Source organism: Danio rerio, chromosome 18 (genome assembly GCF_049306965.1).
Source record: "Danio rerio strain Tuebingen ecotype United States chromosome 18, GRCz12tu, whole genome shotgun sequence".
Classification (NCBI taxonomy): domain Eukaryota; kingdom Metazoa; phylum Chordata; class Actinopteri; order Cypriniformes; family Danionidae; genus Danio; species Danio rerio.
The window spans coordinates 22,644,208-22,668,241 of NC_133193.1; the positions used below are offsets into that span (position 1 = coordinate 22,644,208).

At 35.8% G+C, this 24,034-nt stretch overlaps 2 protein-coding genes across 3 annotated transcripts in view; one reads left to right on the forward strand and one right to left on the reverse strand.

Annotated features, from left to right (window-relative positions):
- Window positions 1–2,336: 2,336 nt before the first annotated feature.
- On the reverse strand, window positions 2,337–16,447 carry pnp6 (purine nucleoside phosphorylase 6). The gene is made up of 6 exons (NM_205655.2): window positions 16,120–16,447; window positions 11,853–12,022; window positions 11,577–11,680; window positions 8,172–8,347; window positions 5,706–5,896; window positions 2,337–3,196 (listed from the first exon to the last, which is right to left on the reverse strand). The coding sequence occupies exons 1-6, from the start codon at window positions 16,140–16,142 to the stop codon at window positions 3,000–3,002; spliced, it is 861 nt and encodes a 286-aa protein (NP_991218.2). The 5' UTR covers window positions 16,143–16,447; the 3' UTR covers window positions 2,337–2,999.
- Window positions 16,448–18,796: 2,349 nt separating this feature from the next.
- Window positions 18,797–24,034, forward strand: part of hydin (HYDIN axonemal central pair apparatus protein) — a 128,014-nt gene continuing 122,776 nt past the window's right edge. The window contains exons 1-3 of one of the 2 annotated variants that reach the window (XM_073929185.1): window positions 18,797–19,199; window positions 21,464–21,589; window positions 22,078–22,197. In XM_073929185.1, the coding sequence (XP_073785286.1) occupies window positions 19,068–19,199; window positions 21,464–21,589; window positions 22,078–22,197 (378 nt within the window). In that variant the 5' untranslated portion in view covers window positions 18,797–19,067. The remainder of the gene's footprint in view (window positions 19,200–21,463; window positions 21,590–22,077; window positions 22,198–24,034) is intronic. The other variant, NM_001114415.2, reaches the window with a different exon arrangement.

A 24,034-nucleotide genomic window follows, 5' to 3' on the forward strand; every position in this document is an offset into this window, starting at 1 on the left:
TAAGTTACAGTTTTTCTCAGTCACTTTGGTGCATTTCTCACAACACTTTTTTACATTTGCACAACAGTTAATGCATTTCTTAAAACAATTAGTCGTTTGTGCACATCGTAGTAGGAGTTTCTCATTCTTTCCAACAAATTGCAAATGCTATTGGACATGCATCAATTGCTTTCATACAACTCTCGGCTGTTTTATAACATTATCATTTGCTTATGTCATGACAGTCAAAATTAACTAAACTTAAATAGTCACACTATATAAAACTAATAGTCCTCATTTCATTACTTGAGTCATTACATACAAAAATGTTGAACTAGTCAAAATCTGTCAAGATAATTTTATTACAACTTTAAATCTTTTTCTTTTCCTGAAAATGTCTTCTAAATTGAACAATTTCATGAATGATTTACAGACCTATATGTTGTAGGTTCAGTTCCAATATGTACTGCAATATTGTTTACAGTTGTGCACAGCTTTACCCAAAGGAAATTTATGTTTGTTGTAAATAAGGGTGTATTTACTCTTTTGCACAATGCTGTGAATAAATTAGAATTGCAAAGAGCAAATGCAGTAAAAATGTGAAACGTATTCAGTGTCTTGTACTCAGATACCTCACTAAATGCAGTGATGTCTAACTTTACTGTAGTTTTCAAATGGCTTTGCACATAGTAAAAAGTGCTGTCTTGAGCATTTTCAGGAAGTGTCACCAAAATCAGACTTTTTTTGAAATAATTAGAGTAAACTGTCATAATGAAATCATGGCAAAGCCTTTTGACTATTTCGTTCATACACAATAGTATCAGAACGTTTCAGCTTAATGACACTGACACTTTCACTGACATGAATACTTGCTTTTGAGAAATGAGCAATCCATTTTGAGCAAGTGACACGCTTTTGCAGGTTATCAACTAGGTTTTGCAGTTTGTACTAATTGTTTTGAGAAATGCATTAACTGTTGTGCTAGTGTAAATAGTGTTGTGAGAAATGCACTAAAGCCACTGAGAAAAACTGTAAGTCAAGTCTTAGGCATGTTAAGCCAACCCAATAGTTTCATGTTACAACGTGTTTACTCACTTTTTTAAGTCAACCTATCGCTTTTAAAGGTTCAGGGCACATTGTACTTTAAAAAAAAAAAAAAACAGATTTGTTTGTGTTGAGCATCAGATAATGTTAGCGCCTGTCAGCTTTAATTGTGGGGAAAACTGGATCATTTTGAGCTTTTGTCAGCTAATTTCATCTTTCAGGTTTAAAATAATTTTTGGGGTATGATCAAAATCGGTGATGTAGTGCGAATCTGCTAGTGAATTTATGATGCGTTGGTTTCGCATTATTATTTATAGCTGAGTGAGAAGACCCTGCTTCTTGATTATTCACGACCACACAAAAGCAAGGCAGACCTGCCAAGCTGTGACCCAATGACTGGGTGATACCGCGTCTGCACGGCACGGGTCGTACTGTATGTGTTTTTTCCATGATCCACAGGGTTCGTTGCATGGTTTTCCCTGCGATTCTGTCAGGCCCGATACAGCAAAGCTGTTGGTTTGCAGCAAGCATTTTTGTTGGGAGAGCTGTACGAGAACTGGAGAATGATGGACTTTGTCTTTTATCAGTTAAGTTCGTTACCATTCAGACGCATTGGCTATCTGTGTTGCGGTATTCGCCTATGTTTAAAATCCTCCGGATTACCGGCAGGGCTAATGGTTAAAATAGATATGGCAAGAGACCTGCTGCCCTGCTATCCACTGTCTGCATTCAGATCCGGGGATTGAAGAGGAGAGAAGTCATCCTTATTTACAGTGTTTATATAAACACGATTATCTTTATGATGATATAACAAACTGTGGTTATGTGTTTATAAAATTACAAACAGTGACAAATGTTGCAGGGTATTAAATTGCTTACTGTTTATTTCTTTGCATTTTTACTTTGTAAACTATAAAATCATGGGTCTCCTTACGGTTTGTGTCTCATTTTCTGGGGCAATTGACAACAGTTGTTCGTTCCGCTCTTTTCCCCTGTTCTGCCGGCCACGCCCACTCCTCCCTCTGCTGGCAGCGATCCACGCCCATCTCGAAGCACTTTTTGAAAATATTCTGAGGTAAACTTGAACCGAAAGAGGGGGGTTTTCATGGCTCTTTAAGGGAATGAGTTTATTCACTTTTATAAAATAAATTAACTAATCGCTTTTTACAGAGTAGCAGAAAACTCACACTGATCACCAAACTAGTTGCTAAAGACTTTGATCTCCGATTATCATGATTTTTTGTATCAAATCAGGCAATCTCATAATTTCAATTAAAACAAAGAATAATAAAAAAAATACATTCACTACCAGACATTATTTATATTTTATTTGATATTATTGTGCTTGTCAAAATACAGTTCGTAGTAAAATACATCACATTCCTAGATTATTAAAAAACTATAAAACATCTCTAATAATTTGTTACATATTACTTGCAGAAAACATTTAAAGTCTGTAAATTTCTTTGGAAACATCAGACAATTTGATAAAACTTCAAAAAGATAAAACATTTACTTGTATAATATAGTGTTTGATTATGTTGCTAGGTAATTTTGCAGTCTTTGAAGCTCCCTTTTATCCAGTTAAGTTGGATTGCATCACTGTATAAAGTAGGTATGTGCTTGTCCATTTTCCTGCACGTTTGTTCTTTAACTCTTCTTTCAAGACATAATGACAGGAATGGTGATAGTTATGTAATGCTGCTACTTCATTTGTTCTTAACATTCATTTTAGGAAGGAAGCGAATGCATAATACAGTATACATGTGATATTAATACCTAGTCTCATAGTGATGTGTTAGTACCATGGTGTTTACAAAGTCTTGAGGCACTGGAAAGTTCATAAAGTTACCCTGAATAAGATATATGAGAAGCGTTAAGTAGTATACTGTATGCGTTCTACATTGTTAAGCTGTCTTGGTGAAAATCAGTGCGTTTAAATCAGCAGCAGTATTTGATGTCAATTATTGTTTTTGCTACATTTTTCTCACTACATTGCTGACTATCCTTTGCAGGTCTTCAGTTCGCATTCTGGTGGTTTCCAGGACTTCTTCATGATTGGCCCGTTCCTTGCTGTCGTAGTCGGTCACTACTTTGTTGGTAATAAGGGAAAGTCCAAACACACGTATCCCACAGTGCCGAGCGATCACCACTTCTGGAACGGTACTCATGCCTGTTCACACACAAAGTATTTTTTCATGAGAAATTTAGGAAAACAACTTATCAGTGATGAAAGCTTATTTTTGTGGCAGCCGTGACATTTTTTGGATTTTTTTTAATAGGAAAGGTGGTTAAATTTGTTTATTATTATTATAAATGCCCTAACTTAAATACATTAAATGCCTTCTTTTAGACTTGAAAGAAAGAAAGAAAGAAAGAAAGAAAGAAAGAAAGAAACTTGCAGCAGAAAAATAAAATATCTAAAAAAAAAGGTGAAATTGTAGTTAAAAGGTTCACTGAAATTAAAATTTACTGTAAAAACCATTAACTCTTAATTTTTTTATGTTAAAATATCAACTTAATGATTTTTTAAAATATTTTTTAAAAACTGAGAGAGTAAAAACTAATATAAAGAAAGTCCATGACACTAAAATATTGCCACAATTATTAATTCAACCACATAGGATGGAGGAAGGCATGGTGGCTCAGTGGTTATCACTGTCGCCTCACAGCAAGAAGATCACTGGTTTGATTCTCGGCTAGGCCTATTGCATGTTCTTCCCGTTTTGGTATGGATTTCCTCCGGGTGTTCCAATTTGCCCCACAGTCCAAAGACATGCACTATAAGTGAATTGGGTAAACAAAATGGGCGTAGTGTATGAGTGTGTGTGTGTGTGTGTGTGTGTGTGTGTGTGTGTGTGTGTGTGAATTGCTTCCCAGTACTAGTTTGTGTCTGAAAGGGCATCCGCTGCATAAAACATATGCTGGAGAAGTTGACGGTTCATACCACTGTGGCAACCCATGACAAATAAGGTACTATGTCAAAGGAAAATGAATAAATGACATACATTCACCGGCCACTTTATTAGTTACACCTCACTTCTACCGAGTTGGAACCCTTTTTGCCTTAAAACTGCTTTAATCCTTCATGGCAGATATAAGGTACTGGAAATATTCCCCAAATATTTTGGTCCATGTTGACATAATAGCATCATGCAGTGGCTGCAGATTTGTCAGCTGCACATCCATGATGCAAATCTCCTGTTCCACTACATCCCAAAGGTGCTCTTTTGGGTTGAGTTCTGGTGACTGTGAAGGCCATTTGAGTACAGTGAACTCATTGTCATGTTAAAAAACTAGTCTGATATGATTCACGCTTTATGACATGGCGCGTTATCCTGTTGGAAGTAGCCATCAGAAGATGGGTACACTGTGGTCATAAAGGGATGGACATGGTCAGCAACAATACTCATATAGGCTGTGGCGTTGACACAATGCTCAAATGGTACTGATGGGCCCAAAGTGTGCCAAGAAAACATCCCCCACACCATTACAACACCACCACCAGCCTGAACCATTGATACAAGGCAGGATAGAATCCATACTTTCATGTTTTTGACTCCAAATTCTGACCCTACCATTCGAATGTTGCGGCAGAAATCGAGACTCATCAGACCAGGCAACGTTTATCCAATCTTCTTTTGTCCAGTTTTGGTGACCCTGTGCGAATTGTAGCCTCAGTTTCCTGTTCTAAGCTGACAGGAGTGGCACCTGGTGTGGTCTTCTGCTGCTGTAGCCCATCTGCCTCAAAGTTGGGTGTTTTGTGCGTTCAAAGATGCTCTTCTGCATGCCTCGGTTGTAACGAGTGGTTATTTGAGTTACTGTTGCCTTTCAATCAGCTCGAACCAGTCTGGCCGTTCTCCTCTGACCTCTGGCATCAACAAGTTATTTGCGCCCACAGAACTGCTGCTCACTGGATTTTTTCTCTTTATCTGAACATTCTCTGTAATCCTTAGAGATAATTGTGCGTGTAAACCCCAGTAGATCAGCAGTTTCTGAAATACTTAGACCAGCCTGTCTGGCACCAACAATCATGCCACATTCAAAGCTCCTTAAATCACCTTTCTTCCCCATTCTGATGCTCGATTTGAACTGCAGCAGATTGTCTTGACCATCGCTGCGTCCGAAACTGCATACTTCCATACTATATAGTACGCTAAAATCAGTATGTGAGCCGAGTAGTATATCCGAATTCATAGAATTCGAAAATCAGTATGCGATGACTTACTACTTCCGGCGAGATTCTAGAGTGCGCATCCCATGCATGCTGCGCTATCCCATGATGCCCCGCGAGCGAATTCATGAATGGGAGTAAAGTGACGCAATTGACGCAGGTAGGTCACGTGACCATGACAAAATGGCGGATGTAGTACGTCCGAATTCCATTCATGCTTTTCACATTCATACTGTATAGAATGTACTTTTCTAACGGCCGAGTAGTACATTTAAATTCAAATGGAGTACCTACTGAGTAGTAAACGGTTTCGGACACAGCCCATGTCTACATGCCAAAATGTGCTGGGATGTGATTGGCTGATCAAAGATTTGCGTTAACGAGCAATTAGACAGGTGTACCTAATAAAGTTACTGATAAGTGACCTTTTAACTAATTAAAAGTTTCTCTTGCAGCATTTTAATGTCTTTTACTGTTAAAATCATAGTAATTTGGCAACATTACATACCCACAGCATCCGCACCAAGCATCTGTAGCACTCTGCATTCTGCAATGGTCTCATAGGACGGTCCAGCCAACATACAGTAAACGCCCTCTTGGAGGAAAGAGTCACAGCCCAGTTCTTTGGCAGTTTTCCGGACCAACTGTGCCAAATCTCGGTCATAAGCATCAGACATGCAGGGAAAGCGCACTCCAAATCTACAGGGACAGTAACACAAAGGTCAGTGAACGCTGGATGTACAAATCTTAATGATTATGTACTGAGGCCAATAGCACAGTCAACACTGACTGAACTTTTAAAAACATGTTTCTCTTTTAATTTAACTTCTTTTTTACATTTCTTTAAGCACAAAAAAAACTTTCATTTTCTAACAATACACACTGCAGCATCAATTCGTTTCTTATAGTGTCTGAAGTGAATTAGGTCTCTCTAAACCCCTCCCTTCTTAGAGTCTATTCTGCTCTGATTGGTCAGACGGCCTAGTCTGTTTTGATTGGTCTGGCAGGTCAGTAAAGACCATTGGCTGGCACTTTGCACATTAGGTGCAGAAAGTAAGACTAGAATTAATAGCGGAAAACTGGTTGCTAATATTTTCACAAACCCCTATATTACTATGGCAATCTGTTTTAACATTTAAATAGTTACGAGTATTTACAATATAATTTATACTGAATTAAAATTGTCCACTATTCACACATGTAACACATAATAAAGGAAACTGAAAAGTTCATATCTCAATGACAGATCCTATATAATTTGATATTTAGAAATGAACAAGATCTTTTAAATCATGGGTGTCAAATTCAGTTCCTGGAGGGCCACTGCCCTGCACAGTTTAGTTCCAACCCTGCTTCAACGCTGTTGAACGCCTTCAACGCAGTTAGTTTTCCCTGTTTATTTATGCTTTTGCATTGCATTATGGCACCTTGATCTTTCTTCCAACAACATTTAATTTTGAAAAGTTTAAAAATGTGACTTTTCTTAACATTTTTAATAGATTAAAATGATATAGTTTCTGAGTTGGTGTTCTGTACTATGGTACAACATCCTTGTAATAAATTGCCACTACATTTTCTGTTGTTATACAGACTTATTTCTCTTTATATTATTTTGTGTTGTTTCAAACTACTAAAATGCCAATAAAAGGCACTTTTAAACACCAAAAGTCAAGAGAGGGTGCTCGCTGCAGAGCCATTTGAGCAGAGCTGAGCTCCAGCGAGAGGGAGCATGAGCTCTCGTTCTGCCTCCTGTAAGCTGTTTTAATGCGTACACCAACCCCACCCCTAACCCTACCCCCATTGACATCACTCGTAGAAGAAGTGCAAAAAAGGTGGAGCTGAAGCTCATGCTCCCCCTCACTGGAGCTCAGCTCGCCCAAATGGCTCTGCAGCGAGCACCACTTGAAAGTCAACAGAGCAGAAATCAAGGCAACATAATGCAATTCACAACCATAAATAAACTGATAACATTTGTAAATCACAAAATACTGAAACTATTAATTAACAGACATTGTTTACAGTGCTGCAGTGAAAGTACAACTGCTACTGGTGTGCTGGTAAGCACACAAAATCACACTCTCCCATTCACCCACTGTGGCCAATTTAGTTCGTCTGATTCACCTATAGACCATTTCCATGTGGTGTCATTAGCCCATGAACATTTCTTGCTTGTTGTCAAACTATTTCCTAACTATAACAAGGGACAATTCAATCATAACTTGATGTTAAAACAGCTCTCATAACACTATTTATCGATATGTGGACCTTTTTTGGATTCTCTGAGACTATGGAAATTAAAAATGTAAAATAGGAAATACGTTAGGACCATTGTTATTTTTTTGCATCCCTCAAAATGGTCTATACGGCATGTCATTGAACTATGAAGTAAACTGGGGTAGAGGTGTGCATTCCCACGGCTGTACCGCAAGGGCCTTGAGACCCGACCGGATTTCTTACGGCGCAGGAATAAATTTCCAAAAAAAAGTGCGGCAGCGGTCAGTAACTGGTGTAATTTGAACCGGAGCAGGCAGTCTACAATATTGCTCCCGACTCCTGAACGAGTGAGTACGCGTATGTATGTGTGTGAAGAGAGAGAGAGCGTGATGCTGTGCGTCGCTAGCTTGGTGCTGTCTATGTGTGTGTGTATGTCACACATCACACTCGGGGCGGGTCGGACAGCGGGACAACAAATGCTTAGTATAAGCAGGAGCGGTTGGGTTCAGACTAAAACTTGATGTGAGCGGGATTAAAAATTTTGTCCCGCACAGATCTATAAACTGGGGCACCCAGGCGAGAGACACATTTAGATATGGGGAGAACACACAAACTTCTAACAAAAATGCCTATTTTTTCTTGTTGTTATGCAATTGTGCTAACCCCTTAGCCACCATGCTGCCTTTACACATTGTGTCACAGCTAATATTTAAAGAAGATTAAACATTTAAGTGTCTTGATGTACTAAATGGCAGTTCACCTTTCTTCATTGTGTCCACACAGAGGATTCTGGCCTGCAAAGCCTGGCATATTGATATGGTCTTTGATCACCATGATGTCACCCACTTTAAATTTAGGATTGAGTCCTCCAGCAGCATTGGTCACAATCAAAGTCTCAATTCCAAGAAGGAAAAACACTCTTACTGGATACGTGACCTAAAAATAGAAAGAGAATGCATTAGATTTAGAGCTGCTTTGACAAACTGTCCTCATCTTTATGAAGCAGGAAATTAAAGATTGAAATGTGAACTGATAAAAGCGGTTAATATGCTGCTATCAATTTTATTTAATATAACTGTATTCCTTCTTCCCCATCTTTGTCAAAATAGATTGCCAGGTTTGGGAATTGTTATTCTTGTATTATTAACTATTTTAATACATCAGCACACACAAATACAGTCTCAGCTATACAGTAGGAAATAAAGGGAAATATACAAACAAGTAAACAGAATAATACAGTCAGACTAGCTAAATACTAACTTTAATTATGAAGAATAGAAAATCTGGAGAAATTATTAATGAAATGCCAAAAATGTGGCTGCCAAAATCATCTGACTTTTAATGTATGTCATAGGTGAGTGGAAAAAGCATACAAACTTGAGACAACCACATTTTAAAGGAGGATATCTGAGGAGATGACCACAATAAAAGTATACATTTCTTTTCCAGATAAACCAAGATTAAAAGCAAATGCTTGTTGTAAGAGTACAGCACATTCTTTTCTCCACCAAATAACAAACACAATTCCAGATAAAAACAAAAATGTATCTCAAAGAGTCCTTGTAAAAAAATAATGTGTTTTCTTCCAAAAAGAGATAATTTTATTATAAGACAAGAAACAATGAGGGAATGGGTTGGCTGGTTTTATTTTTACAGTTAAAACAAAGATCAGAGGGGTTTCTGTAAATATTTTTCAGACGATTTATAATTGAGTTCATGCATGAAGTACATTTAAAACATTTAGTTACATATTTTAGACCAATCTGTATCTTCAATTTTGTGACCTAAATAATTTTTCCACACAGTCTTTAAACTCTCAAAAGAAGAAGTAAAGGAGTTAGACAGAGCTTTTTATACTTTGGAAATTAGCCCCTTGGAAAAACTGTTTGTTACAATTTGCTCTATTGCAGCAATCTCAAATCTCAGTTTTATCGGACAATAAAATGACACAGCAAAAATGGATTGTGATTGGTTTGAAATTTCTTGGAAATATTTAAGTGTACTGCCTGTAAAGAGGCATGATAATTTTAGAATCCCTAATTTGGACCAATTTGAATGACCAATATTTTGCAACGATTCACTGTAAAACCCAACAGTCAACTTTATTAAATGAAATGAGTGTAGTTAACTCAAAATTGACTGAAAGTTAATTCTACTCAATTGAAAAGAGTTTTGAACTCAGTGTTGAAGGTGATCCGTTAATCAAATACCTCATTACTTCAGCTAAAATGGAGTAAGTTTACAGTACTCATATAGATTAGTTTTTTTTTTTTTTTTTTTACTCAAATGGTTTGTAGTAATTGGTTTCCTCAAACGGTTTGAGTTGGCTTAACTTATTGGGCTTTACATTACTCAATTAGTTTGAGTTTTACTTGGCTCAAATTGTTTTGTTTACTTAAATGGATTAAGTTCACAGTACTCATTAGGATTAGTTTTTGAACTTAAATGGTTTGTGCAATCGTTTTCCTCAAATGGTTTGACTTACATTTTTGGGGTTTACAGTGTACTGGGAAATCAGGGTTAAAAGCAATTGGCAAGAACAAAGTGATATAGTTTTTAGTTTTTAACGTATAAGATTTGAAAAATTATTTCCATCCATAAAACACATGATTTAATAATAAAATATTATATTAATAGTTTTTTTTCTTCATTTATGTGCATTAAATTAAGTATTTTTACATAGGTAAGTATGTAGTGATTTTAATTACCTACAAAAACATAATATCATAAATCAGGATGTCAATAGAGAAAGTGCTGTCTAATTCTTTCTGAACATATTTAACTTGATTGCAGGCAACAAAAGGCAAATGTTTTATGTTGTAAAAGTTTATAGGAGGTCATTGGCTCAGTTGTCAAATGTTAACTATGATCATGTCTGTTATGTTTAAATCGCTGATAGCAGCAGTGAGAAGTCAATGGTTAAGTACAGAATAATCTCCCTGTTAGTGTCGTGGCATATAATTGATTAAATCCTGAGATGGTTCCTCACTTATGAAGCGATTTTTTTAATTAAATACTAACAACATGCCTTTTTGTTTTAAATACTGACTTATATCCACATCCATGTGCTTTTAAATGATTTGGTTTTGTTTTTTGCTCATTTTTTAGTGTGTACAATATAAGGTTAAAAATCTCATCAGCAAAATACAGAACAAGCATCATTTGATGACATTAAAATACTTTATTTAAGGATCACAATGAAGCCACCGAATACCATTTCTTTGTAGCATTAATTATACAGTACTTATACAGCCAAATCCTTTAAGAAACTGGGTTTTACCTATTTGTCAGCAAGACATTTTTAATTATTTCAAATATAATACAATTTTTGTCACTCACTGCCACTCTAATAAGTTTAAAATTTAATAAGCACATGTCAGAATAAGTATTCTGTGACATTAGTACATATATACAGTCACCGGCCACTTTACTGGACACTTTTGTCCAACTACTTGTTAACACAAATTTCTAATCAGCCAATCACATGGCAGCATCTCAATGCATTTAGCCATGTAGACATAGTCAAGACGATCTGCTGCAGTTCAAACCACAGCCTATCTGTGTATTGTTGCTGACCAGGTCCATCCCTCTATGACCCCAGTGTACTCATCTTTTGATGACGACTTTTTCAAGCAGGACAACACGCCATGTCATAAAGCGCAAATCATCTCAGACTGGTTTCTTAAACATGACAATGTACTCAAATGGCCTCCACAGTCACCAGATCTTAATCCAATAGAGCACATTTGGGATGTAGTGGAACAGGAGAGTCACATCATGGATGTGCAGTCGACAAATCTGCAGCAAATGTGTGATGCTAATATGGACTAAAATCTCTAAGGAATATTTCCAGCACCTTGTTGAATCTATGCCACAAAGGATTAAGGCAGTTCTGAAGGCAAAAAGAGGTCCAACCCGGTACTAAGGTGTACCTAATAAAGTGGCCGGTGAGTGTACATGCTACACTGAACGATGATGAAGCCTTATTTCTCCCATATTTGCTAAAGCAGATACGTTACTTTCATTAAATATTATGCTTTCTATTCATATAAAATCCCTGTTGTAAATTTAATTTGATGCAGGCACCAAAATGAGGCTTCTTATCTTTCACCCATATCCATTGAAAATACAATTTCCCTTTGGTATTTAAAAAAATGACACTCACCGTAGCAACATTATAGCCCTCATAAAAATGGAAACGGCCTTGCATGCAAACACACTGCTTCCCATTCAGCTCTCCAAACACCAGCTGACCTTTATGTCCTTGCACTGAAGAGAAATGAGACAGCACTTTTTTATGTTCGTCATTGTCAACAATAATCAAATTATGGCATTGAGATTAAGTCACTGAATAATTTATGAATCAAAAGCGTCTAGAGGAGCTTTGAATATACACTATAAAAAAAATTGTGTGTTCATTCAAGCAAATGAAATCTCCTACCTGTGCTGTGTGGAAAGCGTGGGATTTTGTCATAAGAAAACACTTGCTTGTTGTCCAGCAGGTCAGCCAATCCGCCGAGTCCCGAACCACAGATTATTGCCACTTTGGGCCTGATATCTGTATTAGCAAGCAGCCAGTCAGCTGTTTCTTTGTACTCCTCATAGCTGAAGCTAGATGAAAACAAAGTATTGGTTTTTGCATAATAGTCAAAAACACACATACAATTCCACACAATTGAACTTAATTTCTGACTGAAGGTTACTTGGTTATGAAAACTGTAGTTGTCAGAATCTCTCTGTTAGACACAAACACATGCTAATGTCACATGACCTGTCAAGTGCATTGACCTAGTCGAGTTTCAAGAGTGAAGACAAGGTGTTCTGTGAAAGTATCTCTTTGGTGAACAGTCGCTGTAGTAAATGATTTCCAGTAACTGTCTTTCTTGGGTGTGTGAGCCGCTACTGTTTAACTGCTGGTCAAGTTAGTAAGGCTAGTGAACAATCCGTGGGGTGTAAATGCATTTCAGAGATGCGAATATTTGAAGTGAGATATATACCCAATAATCTGCGATTGTCACTGAGCTTAATGGATCTTAATTATTAGAGTATGTTATGGTATTTTTATTTGTAGCTTCGCTTATCTGTAGTGTATGCTAATACAGTAAAAGCTTTCAGGTGTATGTGGCTAAAAATTCCCTTATTAGGAATTTCACACCAAGAAACTAAAAGCAAAGTCAAGAATAATGGACATAACAATATTTTTAGATTATCATGCTAAAAATATTTTTAAAATACTTTTAGAATATTTTTTTTTTCAGATTTTGACAGCCTATAATTATCCACCTTATATTTAAAGAGACGGTTCACCCAAAATTAAATTTTTGTCAATATATTAACTATCAGGCCATTGAAGATTTAAAAACTGTGGTCTTTGATGACTCATAAAATGCAAGTCAGCGGCTACTGGCACATTGAAAGTCCAAATAATGCTAAAAATAATAATAATTAAAAAATTTTCTGTGCAAGACACTGAACATTATTTACAACCCTATTCATGCTTTAGACCAGGGGTGCCAGATACGTCAATTGCAATCTGCCGGTCGATCACACAGCTGGCGTGGGTAGATGGTTGCATGGCATTAAAAAAATAGTCATCAACCTATCATCCATCTTCACTAAAATTTGTCGCTTGATTGACATACAGAGTAGCCAGTCTGATGTCTGATATTTTCTGACTCATGGTGCTGCAAAAAATAGCGAAGTTGGCACAGTCAAGTCCAAAAATCATTCCACCATGACTCATGATCTTTCGGTAGTGTGCTTGAGGCTGGCTATCAGCAGCTACTGTTCGGACTATGATTCCCTGGCTAAATCCATTCAGTGCAAGCCATCAGCCTACATCAATATATATTATACAAATACAGAATTTCCATTATGTCTATAAACAAATGTATGTTTTGCATTTTTATATTTGGTAGATTATTTTGACTTGGTCGTTTTATAAGTTGCTTACATGCTTAAAAAGTGTGGGCACCCCTGCTTTAGGCCATATGTCTCAAACTGGATTCCTGGAGGGCTGCAGCTCTGCGCAGTTTTGAATCAAACAGAGCTGACCCAACTAGTTAAGGTGTTCAAAACTACTATAGACTTTTAAGCTCGTGTAAGTTGAAGGTGGTTGTGGCTGAACTATGCCGAGTTGCGGCCCTCCAGAAATGAGTTTCAGACTATTGCTTTAGACTGTCATGAACACACTCAGTACTTGTTGTTATTCATTTTCAATTTCTTACAAAATCTGATAATTTTACTTTATGAGATTTTGTTGTATGTAGCCATTGACTTGGCTATGAATCACCAAGCACCACGTTTCATCCCAAAATCTTCTACTGGTCTTCTAAGGATCTACTGAAGAGGAAAAAAATTATCCCTGTATTGGATATCCCGAGGATGAGTAAATCAGTAGATTTTCTTTCAGCTATTTGTAACTTGAATGTCTTATCAATATTCAGTTATACAGTAGCTGTGTTATGCTGCTTGCAATTGCAAACTATTTGAGTAAAATCATTTAACTTTATTTTGTGTTAACACAACGGTTTTAACCAACTAAGATTGATGAGAGATTTGAAGATTGGTATAGGCTTGGCATCTCTACTTTTAGTTTAATTTTCCCTAAAAAGATAGTTTTTTTTAATTTTTTTAAAGAAAATCTCTGATATGTACAGTCTGGACAAATGAGATATTTTTTCGTACCTCCAAAGCAGGATCTACTTTAATAGTGAGATTAGGTGTTTAAAGAACCATGCCCTCAACTTAATTGACTTAGTTATTGACATCTATAGAACAAAGACAATATAGGGGACTTGTTCAGAATTGTAGTCTGCCATCCAATACACCAAGGAACACTCAACAAATGACATCAGACAAAAATTAGAGCGAGAATCCAACCTAGTCATCTCATATATCTGCTCAGTAGGCCACTTCTTTCAGCTCTGGGATGTGACGAGATTTTTGCCGAGGGAATCTTACCAGATACTTTATAACTCCCAAGTTAACATGTATTCAGTCATGGGAGAAGGATAGGGAATAGTGCTTAGCAAAACTATTTGTACACACTTTGGAGTTGCCCAGCCATTCAGTCATCCTGGCAGGATGTAATGCAAGCAATACGAAATATTTCTGGTGATGGGATGGACTTTTTTTTACAACAATTTACCTGGATGGATACAGAATATTGCAGCCAATTTAATGGTAAAAGACAAGTGTTTATTACAAATACTTCTAACAACCAAGAAGAAAACTGTAACTCGATAGTGGCTACAACTCAAAACCCCTACAAAATCTGAATGGTTGGATAGCATATCTAACGTTTACAATAGAGGATGACATTTTTATTTTTGAACTACAAATGGACAAATACCTGCAATATTATTAGAAATGGATTGTACATATGCCTTTACACAGTGTAAACTGATCTTTATATGTATTTGTTAATGTGATCTGTAAGGAAATATGTGACGAGTCAACTGTTAAATTAAGTTCTGGTGTGTTATTGTGTTTTTTATTTATTATTTGTAATTGTATTTTTTTCTTTTCCTATTTTTTCTTTTAAAAAGGAGAAATAAAAACTTAAAGTTAAAGTTAAAAAACACAAAGTTAAAAAAGTTAAAAAAACACAACGGTTTCAAGTGCCAAGATTTACCTGTAAGCTTGCTATTCTAGTTATTTACTGAAGCATGTTCATGGAAATTCAATTTGTGTTGTGTTTACTCGATATGACAATGCAAGCTATTAAAGGAAGCGTCTGGAAATGCTTTCTGCTTCACATGAAGTGTCGAGAGTGTTAAAATGATTGGAATTATTTAATAAAACAAAAACAAAAAATGTAAAGCAGTAGGTTGATCTCATACCAAATTGCTTACACAATTATAATTCCCACGTTTATTATCAAAACGCCTTTTATAGCTGTGAGGCACGAAGTAACGGGAATCACATTGGGCAGGAAGAGCTCGGTGGCCGCATGCGCTGTCCGTGGTGCTGCAGGGCGTTGCGGGATCAGCACTTTCCATTCAGAGCGCTGAGCTTCCAACACTACGTGACTCCATAGCGCTCAATGAGAATGCACAATGGGCCTCTTATTTTACAATCACAGCGCTGCCTATTTTAGTTTTTCGCATTGAAAGACCTGCCAACAACCATGTCCTCATTTAGGACGGGTTTCAAAGCTGTCATCTGCAGGTTTAATAGTGGCGCCTGTCTCTTTAAGAGTTGCGTATAGGCTAGAGCTAGGCTACTGTGCGCATCCACCAAGCCGAATAGGAGGATTCTGTTACGTAACCATATTTATGAGGAGTTGATTGTATACATGTGTTATTATAAATGTATTATAAATGTTATGAGCGTCTAATGGACTGTCAAAAAACATTACATTTTTACATTAAAGGTGGAATGCACATATAGGCAATAACTAGTGAAAAAACACCCAGTATGCTAACTAAACAGAACTGAAATCCAGTAAAGACACTGCATGTAAATTAGATTGATTTGCCTTTTTACTTCAGGTTGATCTATGATTGATAAGGGATGTAAATAAACACAGCGACAGCTGAGTTGTCATAGCGACAGCTCGGCAATGTAATCGCATATATTTCTCCTCAATAATGTAATTTAGGCGTTCTGGATGATGTAGAATGTTGATTTGGCAGGTACTGTCTGCATGTTTTAATGCAGCGAACTGAACACACAGCCTATATGCTTTTCGTTTTTCATCTTACCTGCATTCGCTGGATGTTGACATGTCCGCAGCGGCTGGTCGAATTACTGAACGTGATAAATTGCTGGCGCGAGGAGGAATAATAATAATACAGAAGAACCTTAGCGAGAGGTCAAACACCCGACGGTCTCGAGGGAAGGGTGGCGTGACGGAGGAGGAGTCCGTCTTAAACCCGTTTCTTAAACTGCGCTCGCTGTTCTAATCCAATTTTCTGTCAGAATGGGCCGCTCACTGACCCGCAGTTAAAGAGCCTTGAGAACTGTCATCCTGCCAGGACCAGCACAGACCTGTAGCTGTGCCTCACTCACTACAAGGGAAAACGCTTCTCTGGACTTTCATTGCAGTGTCCAGTGAAACGGTTAAAGTGTCAGTTGTCACGCGCAGACATAACCGGTGCTTCTTTAACTCTTGGAAGACTCATCCGTAACACTTTAAATGTGTTGCTTCGCCACACTGCGCAATTAAAATTGGATATGTTTAGCTAAATCTAAATGAAGTTCTTCACAAATATCCACACTTGGAAAAAATGAAATACTCAATTAGAAGTTCTAGCAAATTCTCTAATATGTTTAGCAAACTTTATTATCATATTTCTCTGTACTTCCTGGGGAATAATTGCTTATCCTGTATGTAACTAATTTCCCTCTTTTCTTTTCTTTCTCTGTCCAGATATTCATGCTTAGTCTTTGCTAGCCTACCATTGTAAGGTAGCACAGCACTATCCCTGATTGTATCACTCACTATAGTTGTCTATTTATTTATTTATTTATTTATTTATTTATTTATTTATTCATTCATTTATTTATTTATACATTCATTCATTTATTTTCTTTTTGGTTTAGTCCCTTTGTTAATCTAGGGATTCGCCACAGCGGAATGAACCAGCAACTTGCAGCACATGTTTTACGCAGCGGATGCCCTTCCAGCTGTAACCCATTTCTGGGAAACATCCATACACACTCATTCACACTCATACAGGGAAGATTTTAGCTTACTTATTTCACCTATACCACGTCTTTGGACTCATGGGGGAAACTGGAGCACCCGGAGGAAACCCACACGAACACGGAGAGAACATACAAACTCCACAGAGAAATGCCATCTGACCCAGCTGAGGCTCGAACCAGTGACCTTCTTGCTGTGAGGCAACAGCGCTACCCACTGCGCCACCGTGTCACCCTTATTTATGTATATTTATTTATTATATTATTATACTGTTTTATACAATAATGCTGTTTATTATTGTTATCAATATTATTTTTCTTGTCTTTACTATTTTTATTATTATTGTAATATTTTATTATTATTATTGTCAATATACTAGGCAGTGTATTCAGGGTTTGTTGAAGTGGGTTTATAAAAAAATATATATTTCTGAATAAACAATGACATCTGTACTCAAAAAAAAAAAGTTCTTCATGGGAAGTCATTTGAGTTCAACAAATTGCCCTAATCTTAAATTGTAACTGTAATAAACAAACTGTAATAAGCATTTGAGTTGGTTCTGGTTCTATGAAGATTAGAAAAAAGCTGATGTTTAATTTAGCATTCTTCACATAAGTGTGTTGGTTCTGGGCTCTTTAATGAAGAGTTGTAACCATTAGGCTATAAACACTGAGAGAATTACTGAGTCACCAGTGTGTGCTTTTTAGTGGTTGATTCTTGTTATGTTTATTTAGGCTATTTACTCATTAGTTGAATATGCCATTTGTGTCATTTGGTTTGTTTTCTATGAGTGTATGTAAACTAAATTGCATTAGAAAGCAGCTTTGTTATTTCTTTAAACAAAATACCTTTTTAAAATTGTATTTAATATGAAGTTAGTGTGCTAGCAGATTTATGGATAAAACAAGAGTTAATGAGTTATTTTCTGAAGTTATTTTATAATAATACATTGGCAGTTTTTCTTAACACAAATTATATAAAAATGTAAACACGTTGATATTTTAAAGCAGATTTTATTGTTTTAATATCTTGTAGCTCTTTCAGTAAATCAACTAAATCCTACACAGTGGCCTGTATTAAATACCTGTCATATATAATTTGTGCTCAGCATAAATGATCACAACTTCTTTTGAAAATGAATGATGTTATCAGTTTTTCAGTGAATATAGGCAATCCTTTTTCATGCATTTACACAAAACTGTTTATTAATTTAAATAGTTATATCTATTAAAATAAGAGCTTGGTTACCTAACATATTTAGGAATTGATAGAAAATACATTTTAATTCAAATTAGCTATTGAAAAAAATCCAGTTTTTTTATTTTATTTTATTATTTTCACCAACATTACGAATATTTGGACTATAATCTTAAGATTTTTTTGGATTAGTATATTTAGTGTGTGTGTGTGTGTGTGTGTGTGTGTGTGTGTGTGTGTGTGTGTGTGTGTGTGTGTGTGTGTTTGTGTATATATATATATGCAATTTTTGGTAGATTTTTTATATACATATATTTATTTACATTTATATACAGTCAATAAATACAATACAATGTGCAGGCTCCAGTTTATTCTTCTTTCAGATTTAATCATAATGCCAGCAAAGGGGAAGGATACTCTTTGTTTGTGGTTGTTAAGTTGCTATGGCACAGATATCCTCACCTGCAGCTCTGGCCCTAGCACTTCAGCGAATCACAGGATGTCTTTAAACACGCGCACCAATCGGAGAGCAGGTTACTAAGAACAGTGAGTACCCAGTAGGCACTGCCGTCATGGTAACTACCACGCTCAAAGTTAAGAAACAAACACAGACTGAAGAGCGTTTCAAGAAATTAGCGGAAATTTTAAAAGCTTTATTTAATCAGTTGTTTTAAAACTTAGTTGACAGTTCTTATAAAGGTAATTTTGAAACGTCTTGTATTACTGATGAGCACAACTTTACTAACAAAGCCACTCGACGTCTACAACAATAACAACCGATTTCGCAGACACGCGAGTTTTTTTTAAATGCCAGCCTCGAATGTCCAAGCTACTTACTCAAACCTTCGAAGTTCACGCGAGAAGATGCCAGCGGGATTCAAAACAAAAGTGACACCCCGACATCCCAAACTGGTGAAACGGGAGGCAAATGTTTCAAAGGTGAGATTGTGAATGTTTTGGTATCTTTACAAAGTTTAGATTTGCACAAAGAAAAACTAACTGCATTAGTTATGATCAATAAATCCTGATTATTATTATTATGTATAAATACACATAAATAATTAGTTAATGCTAACTCGTACATTAGTTAGTAATAGGCTTATTCTTGACAATGTCAGGTGTTTTTTAGTTAGTTAGTGTTTGTCAGTTAATGTTTTTTTTGTTATAATACTTTATTAAGCAGAAACTTGAATGACAGTAAAGTAAGATTAAGATATACAAACTGAATATTATAATCTGCTGGTTTTGAACATTGTAATAATGAAATATAGTCAAGTAAACAACTAAAACATTACCCTTAAACCAACCTAAATCGACCCCACAAAAAAGGAAAGAATTCTATTTTAATAAAAAAAGGGCGTAAGTCCAAAGACATGTGCTATAGATAAATTGGGTATGCTAAAATTGTAAATTGTCTGTAGTGAATGGCTGTGAATGAGTGTGTTGGGTGTTTCCCAGTGATGGGTTGCAGCTGGAAGGGCATCCGCTGCTTAAAACATATGCTTGATAAGTTGGCGGTTCATTCCGCTGGTGGCGACCTAAGAATAATAAAGGGACTAAGCCGAAATTAAAAAAAAGGAATTAAAAAAAAAATTATATATATATATATATATATATATATATATATATATATATATATATATATATATATATATATGTATATATATATATATATATATATATAAAGAGAAAAAAACCTGGGAGGCAAGGGGAGGTGGTTGTGGTTTATATCTAAAAAGAAGGTAAGGTTTCGACAAAAGAAATCACAGGGTTCCACATTTTATAAAATAAACTGCCAGAGTCCCTAACAGATTGTTTAATTTTTTCCAAATGCAAAAAAGACATTAGGTCTTTCAGCCAGGACAGATTTGTAGGAGCACATGGGGATTTTCATTAATTAATTCATTTTCAGCCTAGTCCACACAGAAATGCCCGATGACCAAGCCGAGGCTTGAACCCGCAACCTTCTTGCTGTGAGGTGACAGCGCTACCTACTGCACCACAGCATCGGCCTGGGGATTTCCAATTTAGCAATATTTGCCTTCTGGCTAGCAATGAGGCGAAAGCGATAATATCGATATGGTGCTTATAAGCGTCATTAGAGGGCAAACCACAAATTGCAAGGATTGGTCAGGGTTTCACAGAAATATTAAGTGTACTTGTATATCAGGTGTTCCTGTAAATGTTCTGTTTCAGTTACATTTGATTAGATTGATCTATTTTTTTTAGTTTTAGTTTTGCAAAAGTAAACTTTGAGGTTTTTTAACAGCTGGTTAGGAAGTTTTGTTTGTACAGCAGATTATAATTTCTAAATCCACTAAACGTTGACAAAAATATTATTTCTATTCCAAAGAATTATTCTAATAGCACACCTGAACTTTTTTTGTAACAAATGAGAATTATTTGTTATCAGTGTTGTATTAAAATGTGACGTTATCATTTAATACAAGCCCTTCATTCAAACTCACAAAACTTCCATCATGCACTTTCATTTAGACACAATAAAAGGCTGTATGTTTAAAACAATATATTAAAAATGACTCACATCCCACATTATATTAAACATTTAAGTAAAAATCTTTCTGAATTTGACCATGAAATGAATAAGTGCATTTTTATGTTCATATTTTGACTGACAATGATTAAAAGTATTGTTTTATTTGCTAAACTGCTTCTATTTTATTTTTTATGACATTTAAACCCAGTGGACTCTTGTGTAAGTAATGGAGTTCTGGGCACAGTTGCATAAACATATCCCATAACGTTAAGACACTTAATAAACAAATTTGACCAGTTAGCCAAAGGGTAATCAAATCAGTCTTGCTTTTTTGATTCTGATTAGAGCAATCAATCTCTTTTTAGAGACTTTAAAAAAGTTTATGCCAGGCTTGAAGAAAAATAATTGAAAAATAATAACATTTTTTAAATGGTTGTCTATATATATCGCACATTTCATACACAGTGGTAATTCAAAGTGCTTTACATAAACGGAAATAAAACAGACAAGTATAAGAAAACAAAAACATATTATACATTCAATTTATTTTTTATTTTTTTAATCATTCTTTTACAATACATGTTTTGCCCAAACTTTTTTTTTCAAAGAATAATGCATGCAACATAAAATACTGCTGTAGAAAAAGCACAATATTTTTTTCATTGTATACATGTGCACTCAGAACAGCTTGAATATGTCTTTGCAGCTGATCCCATCTGTATATGCTCGAGAAATGAGCCTAACCACAGAAGAGCGATTATCAAACACATTTGAGATGCGTCCGCCTCGAATCTTGGAGCTCTTAGACATGAGCGAAACCACACATCACAAGGTAAAATGCCATTATTTTAGCATGCTCAGCTCCAGTGCTTAATTAATTAGTTTGCTCTTCTACATCACTGGCTGCATCCCTTAGCAGCAACATTTTCAAAGTCGATTAAGGTCATTATTATAGTTTCTCTCTGGGAGATACTGAAGGCTTTTAAAATGCGCAGTATAGCAATTGTAGCTGTTTATAGTACTTTTGAATGCCAGGTTTTTTATACTGACTCAATATTGACTAATACAAATGTAAGGCAAACTACAGAATGTCACCTTTGAATTTAAAAAGAAATAACAGAGCTATTATCATGACAGTGCTATGACCAGCCATATAAGTAAAGGGTTAACCATTTTTTTCCAGTAAAATTTATATTTTAATTATGCAAAAATATATTTAATGATCTTTTTTCATACTGAAGATAAAATATAGAAGCGATTTTAAATGTACATTTTTTTCAGATATCTTCTCAAAGTTTGATTTTGACATTTTCCTCATAGTTTTCCTCATTAGATTTGGACCAGGCCATGTTTCAGCCGTACCCGTCTGAGATTGTGTTCCAGAACTACTTACCGTTTCAGACATACAAGGTGCCCTTAGAGCTGCGGAATGGTGACAAGGTGACTTTTATGCTTTGGATATTATATTGTCAATTTTTTTAATATTAAATAGTCAGTGTTATATTTGAGCTATAAGGCATGAGAGGTCATGCCAAATTAAATACACAAGGTCACAAGTATGCTTTGTTATGTTGTGTCTGCAACAACTTCAAAATACAGCACACATTGAGTACTAAATTTGTGTTAAAAAATGTCCACATCATGTGTTTCAATTATTCAAGCCAAAACAACTATGCTTATGTTTATAAGATTACGTTATTCTGTCTTAAAAATCACTGACAATGACAGTAATTAGCAACAGGCTGACAGTCACACTTCAACATGTATTACAAATGTCAAAGTGCTTCTAATTCTGATTAAAGATGATTTGTAAGGAATTTGCTGTGTTAGGTTTTGCTAGCTATATAATGTTTCTATTCACACAATAACTAAATATTTCAGAATGAATTGTTAAGATAGTTTCGGTGAATAAATAATTCAACAATCTTAAGCCACTTTAAACATAATAAATAGGGGGGCGGGCCAGCCCAGGTGGGACCCACGCGGGCCAGCTCAGGTGGGGCCCACACGGGCCAGCCCATGTGGGGCCCCCCTATTTATTATGTTTAAAGTGGCTGACAATAATAAATATTCATAATAATAAGAATTAACCTGCCACGTTTGTGAACTGTGCGGAGCTGTAGCTGCTTAATGTGTTTCATGTATTTCACTCAGGCCATCCTATGTGGGGCTTACGTGGGCCAGCCCAAGTGGGGCCTACGCGGGCCAGCCCAGGTGGGGCCCACACGGCCCAGGGAGGAAAATAACCTTAAATGATAGAATACATAACAAACATTAGCAAAATAAAAATAAAATAGAAAGTTTAGCCCATTAAAATCAATTTCCTGATCACATCATTGTTATTGTACACGTTAAAGGGTTAAAAGTGTGTTCATTTTTTTACTTGAATTATTCTGCGATTCGTAGCACTAGAAGGAAGCTTGTGTATCACTTGTGGTACATGTATCAGTTTGAGAACCACTGATCGAAAGTATATGCTGGTAAATACACACATAATATTTTCACAAAACAACATCAGTGGTGTAGGGATTTAAAGTTATAAAGCTTTATTTGCGTACAGTCGCTTTAGAGCATGATATTTTAAGGTAATTTACACAATATAGGTTAATACAATAAAAAACACAGACATATTAATTTCTGCCACCAGTAACTGTTATCTTTATGTTAAATATTTCCTGCATAATCAGCATTACCTGTGTTATCAGTGCGCAGCAGATACACCCATGATTTTAAGTATTTCTTGTATGAAATTACTATCAGTATTATAGATAACAATTAAAGTAACAATACATTTACATACAGTTGTGCTAAGAATTATTCCTGTGTGACTGAAACTCTTCAAACCAGTTTTTTAGGTCAAGTTTTTGGCTGTCAGTAAAATGATGCCCTCACTTAGTGAAATAGCAATATGGCTGCTTGAGCACTTCCGGTGGTTTCACGCCTGACAGCAGTTTAAGATGCAATGAGCAGACCAGTCATTTTAGAGCTCAGTGAACATGCCTCATCTAATTCAAGCTCAAATAAAAACACTGAAAACTGCCAAATTAAAAACAAAAATCTGTAACTGTAAAATAATAAGTTAACTGAATTTCTTCCAACACAAATAAGTTGTGTGGATCCCAGCATTTTTTATACTGTACAGACAACATGTAAAATAGAAAGCTTTTAATACTATTTCCTCTAGTCTGCACTTCATATAGTATAGACGTGGTCACATCAACATTTTTTTCCTTTTGACTAATCAGCATCAAAGACAGGATCTATTTATTTTATAAAT